Source organism: Eimeria maxima, genomic scaffold (assembly GCF_000499605.1).
Source record: "Eimeria maxima Weybridge genomic scaffold, Emw_scaff121, whole genome shotgun sequence".
Lineage (NCBI taxonomy): Eukaryota > Apicomplexa > Conoidasida > Eucoccidiorida > Eimeriidae > Eimeria > Eimeria maxima.
This window is the reverse complement of record NW_013563430.1, coordinates 16,853-30,000: the sequence shown is the minus strand read 5'-3', so window position 1 is coordinate 30,000 and position 13,148 is coordinate 16,853. Positions and strand designations below refer to the sequence as shown.

At 49.8% G+C, this 13,148-nt stretch overlaps 1 protein-coding gene across 1 annotated transcript; it reads left to right on the top strand.

Moving 5' to 3' along the window:
* Window positions 1-1,856: 1,856 nt before the first annotated feature.
* On the top strand, window positions 1,857-12,828 carry EMWEY_00015310 (hypothetical protein, conserved; the record flags this gene model as incomplete). The annotated part of the gene is made up of 11 exons (XM_013477377.1): window positions 1,857-1,893; window positions 2,109-2,896; window positions 3,138-4,022; window positions 4,175-5,530; window positions 5,771-6,170; window positions 6,658-6,717; window positions 7,078-10,489; window positions 10,657-11,480; window positions 11,725-12,194; window positions 12,464-12,649; window positions 12,823-12,828. The coding sequence occupies 11 exons, from the start codon at window positions 1,857-1,859 to the stop codon at window positions 12,826-12,828; spliced, it is 8,424 nt and encodes a 2,807-aa protein (XP_013332831.1).
* Between the last annotated feature and the right edge of the window lie 320 nt (window positions 12,829-13,148).

Genomic DNA, 13,148 nt, shown 5'->3' with positions numbered 1-13,148 from the left:
GGGGGGCCCCTATTATACGTGATGATGAATAATCCCCTTTATCTTGCAGTGTTGGTGCTGCAGTAGTGAGGGAGGCCTCAGCAGCAGCAGCAGCAGCAGCAGCAGAAGTATAATTAGCCTCTAAATCCATTAGATATAGTTATTCTTGTTATTTATATTAACGCAGCAAATGTATTAGCAGCAGCTGCTGCTGCTGCTGTTGACCTGCAGCAAGAGCAGCACAAAGAACAGCAGCAGCAGCAACAGCAGCAGCAGCAGCAAGTTACACACAGAAGGATAGCAATAGGAGACTAAGGGGCCCTATGCTACTACATATATAAGGGACCTGCAGCAGCAGCACCAACAGCAGCAGCAGGAGCAGCAAAAAAACAGCAGCAGCAGCAGCAGCAGCAAGTGTGGGGTGTACGTACAGCTTAAATAATATTATAAAAGATAAAAAGGAGGTAAAAAGGCAAAAAGAAAAAAAAAAAGAGAAGAATAAAATTCTTCTTAATTGGGGTGTATAGGCACCTCAAAAAAAAAAGAAGGAAGGAAGAATTTAATTAATTAATTAATTAATTTAATTAATTTAATTATATTTATTTATATTTATATTTATATTTATTTATTATTAATTAAAATAATAATAATAAATAGGTAATAAACAAGAAAAAACAAAGATGTACTAGGGCCTCTCTAGCAGCAGCAGCACGCATATGATATGCTGCTGCTGCTGCTGCTGTTGCTGCTGCTGCTGCTGTTGCTGCTGTTGCTGTTGCTGCTGCTGCTGCTGCAGTATTCAAGGTATTTAGTCATTAAATTATAATTAATTTATATTATTTATTTATTTATTAAGGACAATAAAAGAAACAAAAACAATAAAAGACCAACACATCAACTTTTTTATCTGTTGCTGCTGCTGCTGCTGTTGCTGCTGCTGCTGCTGCTGCGGCGGCTGCTGTTATACTTGCTGCTGCTGCTATACATTATATATATGCTACTGGTCGCCATAGCTGCTGCTGCTGCTGCTGCTGCTCGCTGTTGCTGCTGCTGCTGCTGCTGCTGTTGCATGCACGGTGTGCAAGCTTAATGGGGCTTTATGACGTTTTTCTTTAATTGTTTTTATTTAGTCTTTTTCTTATTTATATTGTTCCTTCTGCTGCAGTGTACATGCAGCAGCAGCAGCAGCAACAACAACAACAGCAGCAGCAGCAGCAGCAGCAGCAGCTGTTCTGCTGCTTTATAAGATAGAGTTGTATATACACTCCGTACACCCAAGACAAAGACACAAATAATTATTATTTATTTTTGCTGCTGCTGTAAGTCTTCTATGTCTGCTGCTTCCTTCCCTGTCTACTGCTGCAGTCTACTCGTGCTGCTGCTGCCTCTGCTGCTGCTGCTGCTGCAGTTGTCGCTGCTGCTGCCACTGCTGCCGCAGCAGCAGCAGCAGCTGTTACAGCCTCTTATTGACTAAGGAGACAGCAACTCTTCTTATCCTAACACTGCAGCAAGAATAGGACACCAGTCGCTGCTGCTGCTGCTGTTGCTGCTGCTGCTGCTGTTGCTGCAGCTGCGGCAGCGGTCTCAGCTCGACGACAGCAGCAACAAACTACCTGCTGCTGCTACTGCTGCTGCTGCTGCTGCTCTCTAAGGAATCTCCTCGCCCGCATGCCTACAGATAGGCGTAGCCCCTTGTAGGGGCCTTAAAACCACCGCAGCAGCAGCAGCAGCAGCAGCAGCAGCAGCAACTGCAGCAGCAGCTGCAGCAACAGCAGCAACAACAGCAGCAGCAGCTGCTGCTGCAGCAAGAGCCGCAGCAGCAGCATCAATGTCCTTTCTTCCTTATAGATTGTGTGTCTCCTTCTGCTGCTAAGAAAATGGCGCAGAGAGACACCTTCCCTATTGCCTATTACGGTAAACCCTAAACCCTAAACCCTAAACCCTTTTTTTTTTGTTCTTTTTTCCTTATCATTATTAGAGGGGCAGCAGATGTTGCTGTTGTTTATTTTATTAGGGGTTGAGGGTTTAGGACTGCCTTTATGCCATAATTAGGGTTTAGGGTTTAGCTAGGGTTTAGGGTTTAGCTAGGGTTTAGGGTTTAGCTAGGGTTTAGGGTTTATGTGTTGCAGATGAGAGCGGCGTATGGCCTTTGCTGCTTCCTGAGGTTGAGCAGCGGCTGCCTCTTGAGCCGTTAGTGCTGCGAGGGTTTAGCAGCAGCAGCAGCAGCAGCAGCAGCAGCAGCAGCAGCAGCAGCAGCGGTGCTCCTGTATATTTGTCGTTTGAGCGAGAGAGTCTCTCAGCATATACTTCTGCTGCAGCAGCAGGAGGAGCAGCAGGAGGTGCAGGAGGAGCAGCAGCAGCAGCAACACCAGCAGCAACAGGTGCTCCTGCTGCTCTATCTGCAGCACAAAAAGCAGCAGCAGGAGCTCTTGCCTCCCTAGGTGTAAATGTAGGTGCAGCAGCAGCAGCACTTGCTGCTCCCTCCTCCTCCTCCTCCTCAGCAGCAGCAGGAGGTGCAGCAGGAGGATCTATAGGAGGAGTAGGAGTAGGAGGATCTGCTGCTGCTGCTGCTGCTGCTGCAGCAGCAGCAGCAGCAGCATCACCAAATATACTATGGACAGCAGGAGAGAGACCATTTGTACATGTGCTGCTGCTGCAGCACGAAGGTATTGAGGTGTATAGGCAGCAGCAAAGACGCTTGCTGCGCCAATGGATAGAGAAGCAGCAAGAGCAGCACGAAGAGTTTCTTGTTGCTGCTGTTGCTCCCCTCAGCAGCAGCAACGAGGCAGCAAATAAGCAGCAAAAAAAATTTATAGATAAAATAAAAAATGATCTAGGCTATAAGGATAGGATCCTTCGTCTCCCCGTGGGATCGATCGATCCCAGCCAACAAACATTAGCGCAGCAGCTATGGAAGGTATACAACACAAAAATTAGGGTTTAGGGTTTAGGGTTTAGGGTTTAGGGTTTAGGGTTTTGAATCATTTTTTTTCTTGGTGTATTTTTTTGTCTCTTTCTTTTCTTTTTATTGTCTCCTTTTTTCTTTTGTTTTGTCTCCCTTTAATTAATTAATTAATTAATTAATTAATTAATTAATTAATTAATTAATTAATTAATTAATTATTAATGTGTCTCCTTTTTTTTTGTCTCCTTTTTAGGCCTTTTTTCTTCGTCTAAGGGAGGCCTTAACGAGTGCAGTTGAGTATCGTATATTATTAGCAGAGGACGTGCTGCAGCGTCTCCAGCAGCAGCAGCAGCAGCAGCAGCAGCAGCAGCAGCAGAATTGGGGTATATTAGCAGCAAAAGATGCCCTCTCCTGTCTCCTTGGTAAATGCGGTCGTTATGCAGAGGCATTAGATGTCCTTTATTCATTAAATACCCCTAAATTGTCTCTTCCTTCCTTCTCCCCTCCTGCTGCTGCTGCTGCTCCTGTTGCTGCTGCTGTTGCTGCTCCTGCACCAGCAGGAGCAGCAACAGCAGCAGCAGCAGCAGCAGCAGCAGCAACAGCAGCATCTGGTGGTACAACATCAACAACCCAAGGATCCCCGCCAACCCCGTCAACAGAATCAGCAGCATCTGCTGCAGCAGCTGCTGCTGCAGCAGCAACAGCAGCAGCAGCAGCAGCAGCAAAAGAATTATCTGTAGGAGGTACAGATGGATTACCTCTTCTTGCATGTAATTGGCGTGCATGCAGCATCAGCAGTAGCAGTAGCAGCAGCAGCAGCAGCAGCAGCAGCAGCAGCAGCAGCAAGATGTCTTCTTGTGGTGTACTAAAGACACGGGAATATATATATAATAAGGAAGCAATATTATTAATTAAATTAAATAAGATAGAGGAATTAGGTAATAAAGGATTAATTCTTTATAAATCTGCTGCTAAGGAAGCAGCAGCAGCAGCAGCTAATGCAGCAGCAGCAGCAGCTAATTATCCTGCTGCTGCTGCAACAGCAGCAGCAGCAGAGGAGACACAAGAAATTTATATTAAGGTCTTATGTTGGGCTGTCTTAGGTTCCCTTAATCTCGCCAACTTTATAACAGCAAAAGTTAGTCCTGCTGCTGCTGCTGCTGCTGCTGTTGCTGCTGCTGCTGCTGCTGCTGCTGGTGTTGTTGTTGTTGTTGTTGCCGCTGCTGTTGCATGTTTATGTTGCTGGTTTGCATTATCCTGCTGCTGCTGTTGCTGCTGTTGCTGCTGCAGTGTATGAACAGCAGCGAGTCTTTAGCTGCCAAGGAGTCTGACGAATCTGCTTCTTCCTCAGCAGCAGCAGCAGCAGCAGCAGGAGCAGCAGGAGCAGCACGATCATCATCATCATCATCATCATCATCATCATCATCAACAGCACCAACAGCAGGAGCAGGAGGAGGAGGAGGAGGAGGAGGAGGAGGAGGAGGAGAAGGAGAGACAGGAGACAGTAATGTAGTTAAGAATGTATTTGTCTCCTCTTTCCCTTTGCTGCGTCGCCCTACCTCTGCTGTTGCTAAGACATGGACAAGATTTGCGCCTACACATCTAACTTTCTTACCATCAAGGAGACAGTTAGGGAGGACACGCAGCAGCAGCAGACCTAAGGAGGAGCAACAGCAGCAACAGCAGCAACAGCAACATCAACAGCACCAAGAAACAAATCCTCATCATCAATATTCGCATCAGCAGCAAATGCAGCAGCAACAGCAGCAAATGCAGCAGCAGCAGCAGCAGCAGCAGAGACACCGCACACTTTTCCGTACAGGAAGAGATGCAGCAAGAGAAGAAGGCAGCAACACTCCCCCTCGTAGGAGCTGCAGCAGGGGAAGAGACCGTCATATAGACAGCAGCAGCAGCAGCAGCAGCAGTAGTAGTGATGGAGACACAGCAGCAGGACAAGCAAAAAGTGCTGCTGCTCTCTATACATTTGCTGCGCAGCTGCTGCAGCGTCTTGCTGCTCTTAGGACACCGCAGCAATGGGGTGTCTCCTCTTCTTTATTTATTAATAATAACCAACTGTCTCCTTCTTCCTCCTCTTCTTCTTCTTCCTCTTCTTCTTCTTCTCCTTCTTCTTCTGTTAATATTAATGGATATACAGTGCAGCAGGACACAGATGCGCAGCAACAGCAGCAGCAGCAACAGCAGCAGCAGCAACAGCAGCAGCAAGGGGGAGGAGGGGAGGTTGCGGGGACAGGAGCGACTACAGGGGACACAGCAACGGCAGCAGGAGCAGGATCATCATCAGCAGCACGAGCAGCAGCAGCAGCAGCAGCTGCAGCAGCAGCAGCAGGAGACACAGGATTATTATATTTTCCTGCAGAAGCAGTAGAGGAATTAAGAGACAGTTTAGAGGTTTATACAGCAGCAGATTTACGTGCTGCTCTCTGCTGCAGCAGCAAGCAGCAAACCCTTTTGCTGCGGCTGCTGCTGCTAGGGGGGCAGCAATATGTTAACTGTGGATACTTTCGTCATGCTGCGCTGCTGCAGCAGCAAATTGCTGCTGCACATCTGCAGCAAGGAGACACAAGAGCATGCCAGCTGGCTATACACCGTATGCTTCCTCTTTTCCTTAAGGAACCATGGACAGATGTAAGAATAAACCCTAAACCCTAAACCCTAAACCCTAAACCCTTCAATGGACCAATTGTCTCTTTCTAGTGTCTCCTTATTTGTCTCCTTTTCTTCTTTTTCCTTTTTGTTCCTTCCCTCTAAGTGTTGTTGCTGCTGCTGCTGTTGCTGTAGCAACAGCAAACTACCATGTGTTAATCATGTCTCTCTTACTCCTGCTGCTGTTGCTGCTGCTGCTGCTGCTGCTGTGTCTCTGTACAGCTATGGGTTTGCTGCCAGAAGTTATTAGCACAAGCAGAGGCTCTGCAAGGAGACAAGGCAGGGACACTAGCAACATTATATGTCCTTAGCAATTCTGCTGCTGCTGCTGCACCGCAGCAGCAGAAGCAGCAGCAACAACACCAAAACCAGCAGCAACAGCAGCAGCAACAGCAGCAGCAGCAGCAGCAGCAGCAGCTTGACTCTATTAAGAATATAGAGAAAGAAGGACCAGAGGAATGCTTCCGTCGTTTCCTCTCATTAGCAGAAGCAATGAAGAACAGCCACCAGCAAGAAGCTGCAGCAGCAGCAGCAGCTGCTGCTGCTGCTGCATCAGGAGCACAGCGTCTGCGCAGCGACCCCCAGCAGCAGCAACAGCAGCAGCAGCAGCAGCATGAGGTTGGTGAGGCACCTGCTGATTTATTAAATAAGGCGTCTATACAGCTCAGCGCTGCACCTAATCTGTTTGCATGGGTTGCTGCTGCACCGCATGCAGCAGCAGCAGCAAAACAGCAAAGAAGAATTGCTCTTCCTGTTGCTTACCTCTCTCATGTAAGCTTATTAGGGTTTAGGGTTTAGGGTTTAGGTTAGGGTTATGTTGTCTCCCTTATTTATTAATACCTGTCTGCTGCCTAGTTAAGATTTATATACATCTATGTGCTGCTGCTGTTGCTGTTGCTGCTTCTGCTGCTGCTTTTTGTAGGGTTGGCGCCAACCCCCTCCTTTGTCTCTCCTACGTACTCCTCCTTCTTCGCGCATGCAGCTAGGTGTCTCCCCTCGTGATGCAGTGTCTCCTTCTTGCTGCATGCAGCATCTGCAGCAGCTGCAGCGAGCAGACAGCACATGGACAGCAGCATCTCGTCTCTCTATTCCTTCTGTTTATACTGCAGGGGGCCCCCAAGGAGGGGGCCCCCATGGGGCCCCCTCGCTAAGAGGAGGTGGTGTAGTGGGTACTAGAGGGTGGATAGGAGAACAGTTGAATTTTGGCTATCCCCCCTCCTCGTCTGTTGCTGCTGCAGGTGGTCTTGCTGCTGCTGCTGCTGCTGCTGCAGCAGCAGGAGAGACACATGATGGTATATCTACTATGTATTGGGGAGAAAGAGAAAGTTTATTGTCTCTTCCTTGTCCCCCTCTTAGCTCCCTAACACAGGATCTACTGCAGCACGCCGTGCTGCGGCAGCTAGCTGAGCTGCTGCCGTTATATAAATTGCATGCAAATGCAGCAGCAGCAACAAATATGCATGCAGCCCTAAATGTTTATGAGACAACATTACTTAGATTAAAACCTAAAACTATTGCTGGTGTATTAGGACAAAGACTTAAACCTCCGCCTCCACCACCTACTGCAGCAGCAGCAGCAACAGCAGCAGCAGCAGCAACAGCAGCAGCAAATGCAGCAAATACAGCAGCAGCTGCTGCTGCGGCTGCTGCAGCAGAAGCAAACCATGCTGCAACAGGAAATAATCCCCCAACCGCTGCAACAAATGCTGCTTATCCAGCAGCAGCAACAGCAGCAGCAGCAGCTGCTGCTGCTGCTGCTGCTGAGGGGTTGGGTATTGAAGGAGACTCAAAGCAGACATCTGAAGGAGATCTTACAGAAAGAGACTCTGATGAACAACGACCAGATACCCCACAACCACCTGCTGCTGCTGCTGCTGCAGCAGCAGCAGCAACAGCAGCACCAGATGTTCAGCAGCAGCAGCAGCAGCAGGGTGCCGCAGCAAACCAGATAGAGACAGCAGGCCCTAATGGCGGGTTGACTCCTCTTGATAAGAAAGAGCCTCCTTCAACAGATGGCACCTCGTCTCCTGTACATGATGCAGCAGCAGATGCAGCAGCAGATGCAGCAGCAGATGCAGCAGCAGATGCAGCAGCAAATGACCAGAGGGCAATGGAGGACCCCAAGTCGCGTGGCGCATCTCGGTCATCCTCACTTCAGCAGCAGCTACTGCAGCACCAGCAGAAACAGCAGCAGCAGCAGCAGCAACTGCAACAGCAGCAGCAGCAGCAGCATGAGCAGCATCATGATCAGCAGCAGCAAGTAGTGGTATCAGAGGATGAAGGTTTATTATATCTTCCTCCCTCTAGTCCCTCCCGTCGTATAAGATCATCAGCTGTCTCCTTAATGCATGCAAGAGGATGCATGCCTTCTTTATCTGTCCCTTTAGGGGAGACAGTAGATATTGTGGTGTATATACACTCGGTGCTGCAGCTACCTCTACCTATTGATGCTGTATATATTAAGGTATGTAGAGTACCAACACCAGCAGCAAGAGGAGGAACCGGCTTACTACCACCTACAGCAGCAGCAGCAGCAGCAGCAGCATCAGCATCAGCATCAGCATCAGCATCAGCATCATCAGCAATAAATGGAGGATCAGGAGGAAGTACATTATGCGAAGAGTCCAGTTGGTTGATGGTAACATCCGCCTCATCAATAATCCCATATGCTGCCCCCAACGAGCCTACCCACCCCACCTCGACCCACTCCCATCATGAACAACACCAGCAACAGCAACAGCAGCAACAGCAGCAACAGCAGCAGCAGCAGCAGCAGCAGGAGCAGGAGCAGCAGGAGCAACAATTATATATATATCCAGGTCTAAATAAATTAGAAATAATATGGAATTGTGGAAATAATATAAAAAGTGGAATTTATTTTTTTGAAGAATTAAAATTTCAATTCCAAAAAATTTTTCAATTTCGACAATTTTTTGATGAATTTCCAAATCCATTTTTTCTTACACTTCTACCATTAGCTATGGAGTATGCAATTATTAATAATATTTATAATAATAATACTACTCTTTTTCCTACTCCTCCTGTTACTCCTCCTGTTGCTACTCCTCCTGTTGCTACTCCTCCTGTTACTCCTCCTGTTGCTACTCCTGTTGCTGATTATGGTTATGAAGGTGGTCGTCCTGATTACTATTGTTATTATGGTGGTGGTGGTGGTGGGGATGGAAATACCAACAACAGTCATGGTAAGAGGGACAATAGCTGCGGAACTGTTGATGGGTCCTTGGTTACAGCAGCAACAGGAGCAGCAGCAGCAGCAGCAGCAGCAACAGCAACAGCAACAGCAGAAGGAGGAGGGGAAGGAGGGGGTGCTTTAGTATCTACTCCTAATCCTTTTTATATAAGAGAGGATGGAGGGGATGAATTATCTGCTGCTGCATTTGCTGCTCGTCTATCAGGAGATCCTGCAGCATTTGCTGTTCCTTGTTGCTCTCCTGCTGCAGCAACTTTGCTGCATCCTGCTGCTGTTGTTGAGCGGCTGCTGCATCCCCTTATTATTGAATATAGACACCCGAGTACATGTGTTGCTATACAGGTAGATCCTTTGCTGCCCCAGCAGCAGCAGTTGCTGCTGCACCGTCTACGTTACATCCAACAACAACAGCAACAGCAGCAACAGCAGCAACAGCAGCAGGAGTGGGAGCAAACACTTGCAGATGTGTTGCAGTACAGCAGCAGCAACAGCAGCACAAATATTTTATTAGAAGGAGTTAAGTCCTGTCTCCTTATTACTATTAATGTCCCTTATGATTTCTTTAAGGGGACGGCCCCTAGGCTACGCGTGCTGCAGGCATTAAGTGTGGGGCCCCCAAGTAGCTGCAGCAGCTGCAGCAGCAGCAGCAGCGTAGGAGGAGGAGATCAGGAGACGCTTGATAGTGTCTCCTCATCCTCTTATCAACAAGGAGGTGTCTCCTTAGAGACACAAGGAGACAGCAGACATAGAAGGAGACACCTTAGGCACAGCAGGACAAGAGGAGGGGGACATGTTGCTTTTGATAGCATGCAGCAGCTCAGCAGCAGCAGCAGCAGCAGCAGTGGCAGTGGGAGCAGCAACGAGGCCAGCAGCGATGGCGAAAGCGATAGTGGTAGCGATAGTGTCTCTGCTGCTGCAGGTGCTGCTGCACTTGCTGCTGCAGCGCAGCAGCAGCAAAGTAGAGAGACCTCAGGAGACACCCCAAGCTGCTGCTGTCCCCATACACCACCGGAGATGCATACCCACTGCAGCAGCTGCAGCGGGAGGAGACAATTAAGCAGCAGCGGCATAAACAGCGGCAGCAGCAACTGCTGCTGCGGCTGCTGCTGCTCACTAGGTGCTGCATCACCGCAGCAGCTGCAGCTGCAGATTGACTGGGATAAGGCGCAGTGTATTGCTATTGATGGTGTCCCCAAGGTCATGCAGCTGTCTCCTTGGAAACGGGATCCTGCAGCAGCAGCAACTGCAGCAACTGCAACAACTGCAGCAGCAGCAGCAGCGCCGGCTTTAGAGAGAAGGAGCAGCAGCAAACTAGAGCTGCAGCAAATGCAACAGCAAATCATCTACGACTCAGAAGGGACAGAAGTCGTTGTAGCTGTCCCCCGTCCCCCTAGCAGCAACAGCAGCAGCAGCAGCAGCAGCAGCAGCAGCAGTGAGGACGATGAGGAGATAGGATGGTTGTCCCTTCCTCCATTTAAATCATCTCTACAGCTGCTGCTACCTGTCTCCGCTTGCTGCGCCCCTGGCGAGGGGCCCCTTGGGGGCCCCACTCTGCTGCAGCAGCGGACAGATGACTGCTGCTATCCTAGCAGTGAGTCGCTGCTGTCAGCAGGGGGTCCTGCAACAGACCTCTCACGGGTAAGCAGCAGCAGCAGCAACAGCAGCAACAGCAACAGCAGCAGCATTGACAACAGTAGCAGTAGGAACAACAGCAGCAAGATGTTCAGCAGGTGCAGGAAGTGCATGCATGCATGCATGCATGCATGCATGCATACGTGGTCTGTATATTGTGTATGCATTATGTGTATTGTGTATATGTGTGTGTGTTGCTGCTGCTGTTGCTGCTGCTGCTGCTGCTGCAGAGTCTCTCTCGACGTCAGTGGCGTTTTGCTGGCAGCTGTGGGGAGTGTGAGGATATGAAGGCCCACAGCACCGACTCTCTTGTGTCTGGGGGCCCCCTAGGGGGCCCCCGTTGCCGCTGCAGCAGCATAAGTGTCTCCGAGTCCCTCAGCCGCAGCAGGAACAGCAGGGGCCCCATGGGGACAGTTGGGGGCAGGGGACTAATAACAGTAGCAACAGCACTTGCATTTACATGCAGGAAGAAGCAGCCTGCTGCTGCTGCATCTGCACCTGCTGCTGTTCCTGCTGCACCTCCTGCTGCTGCTCCTGCAGCAGCAGCTGCTGCTGTACCTGTTGCTCCTGCACCTCCTAATGCTCCTCGTGACCTCGGGGTTTACGTAGCAACAGTAATCCCTGATGAACCCTCAAGCGGTCTCCCAACCAGCAGCAGCAGCAACAGCAGCAGCAGCAGCAGCGGGGAAGGGGAGCTAATGGAGGTTCGTCTGCATAGTGTGGAGGTTGCTGCTGCACTTACTCATGATGTCTCCTCCTATCGTGTCTCCGATTGTCTCCAAATAGTACAGGTGCTGCTAAGAGCAGCAGCAGCAGCAGATAAGCTGCTACTTAGATCTGCATCCATTGTACCCAGACCTCAACTGCAGCAGCACCAGCAGCAGCAACTGCAGCAGATGCTGCAGCAGGAAGAGGAGGAACAGCAGGGACAGCAGGGTTATGATGCGGTTGTTGCAACTGCAGCAGACAGCAGCAGCAGCAGCAGCAGCAGCAAAGAGCAGCAGCAGCAGCAGCAGCAGGATGGTCCCGTTCTGTCTCTCATTGCCCCACCAAACCCCTTCTCTATGGAGACTTGCTCACAGACAGCAGGTGAGCTGCTGCTGTTGCTGCTGCTTTTGTTGCTGCTGCTGCTGTTGCTTTTGCTGCTGCTCCTACACCATGGGTATAGGCCCAACTTGCTGCTTCTAGCTTTGTGGGTGCTGTGTGTGTGCTACCCTGCTGCGAAGGTCTGCATGGATATTTGCTGCTGCTGCTGTCTCTGCTGCTGCTGTTGGTGCTGCTGCTGCTGCTGCTGCATCAAGTGTCCCCTTCTGTTGTGGTGTCTCCTTTTCAGGGACAGTCTCCTTAGGGTCACGGCTACCTGCTGGATCTGTACAGACACTGCTGCTGCAGGCTAAGTATCCTTTGCCTACAATCCCTGCTAGCAGCAGCAGCAGCAGCGGGGACGACAGTCGTAACAGCAGCGACAGCAGCAACAGCAACAGCAGCAACAGCAGCAGCAGCAGCAGCAGTAGTTCCTGCATGGTATTTTATGATTTAGTTGTTCGTTATGAGATAGACACTGGATATCTCTCAGACCCTCCTCTGGATCCGTATATGCTGCAGCAGCAGCAGCAGCAGCAGCTTTGCAGCAGCAGCAACAACAACAACAACAGCAGCAGCAGCAGCAATCTGCTGTCTTATATTATCCCGCTGCAGCTACCAGCTAGAGCGTCTCCTCTCTTAATAGAAGTTGAGTGTCCCCGCGTAGGCCGTGTTGGCTCCTCTCTCCTTGTGCAGCTACATATTACTAATACTACACAGGTACGCTGCTGCTGCTGCTGCTGCTTGGGGTGCTGCAGGTGCTGCTGCTTGATTGGGGTGCTGTGGCTGCTGTTTGTGCAGCAGTTGCAGCAACTGCTGCAGCAGCAAGATCAGCACAAACACACCCATTAGTATAGTGCGGATCATCACCACCAGCTGCTGTTGCAGCTGCTGCAGCAGCAGCAGCAACAGCAGCAGCAGCAACAACAGCAGCAGCAGCAGCAGGAGAAATAGATTAAGGTGTCTCCTTGTACTTCTTGTGTCCTTAGGAGGCAATAGAAATATGCCATAAAGTCTGCTTAGAGTTCGATCGTCAAGAGCAGCACAACGGGGGCCCCCGGGGGGCCCCTGGGGGGCCCCCAGGGGCCCCTGATAAGAGGAGACAGAGGACATCAGGGGAGACACAAAGCCCTACTAAGTCTCCTCGTGTAGGAGAATGTCATGATTGGCTAATGGTAAGGAAAGAAAGACTAACAGTGTCTCCTGTCTCCTGTCTCCTGTCTCCTGACCCCTCTTGTCTCCTGTCTCCTTTTCTACTGTCTCCTTATCCACTGTCTCCTGTCTCCTGTCTCCTTTTATTCTGTCTCCTCCTTTCCTTTTTGTTGTATTTGTTAGTTTTATTAAATAGGTATAGTAGTGAATTGTCTCTGTACATTTGTATATCTCTTGCTGCTGCTGTTGCTGCTGCTGCTGCTGCTGTTGCTGCTGCTGCAGGCTGGATCTAAATGTAAGGCGCAGGTATTAGAAGGAGGAAAGGAGACAATTGTCTCCTTTTCTGCTATCCCTCTTCGTGCTGGTTCCTTATCCCTTCCTTTTGTACAATTGCTGCATAGAAGAGTCTCCTTATATAGGCCATCAGGTCCTGTTGCATGCAGCAGGAGCTGGCCCCATACCCCAGCAGCAGCAGCAGCAGCGGCAGCAAATGCAGCAGATGCTGCTGGTGCTGCTGCTGCA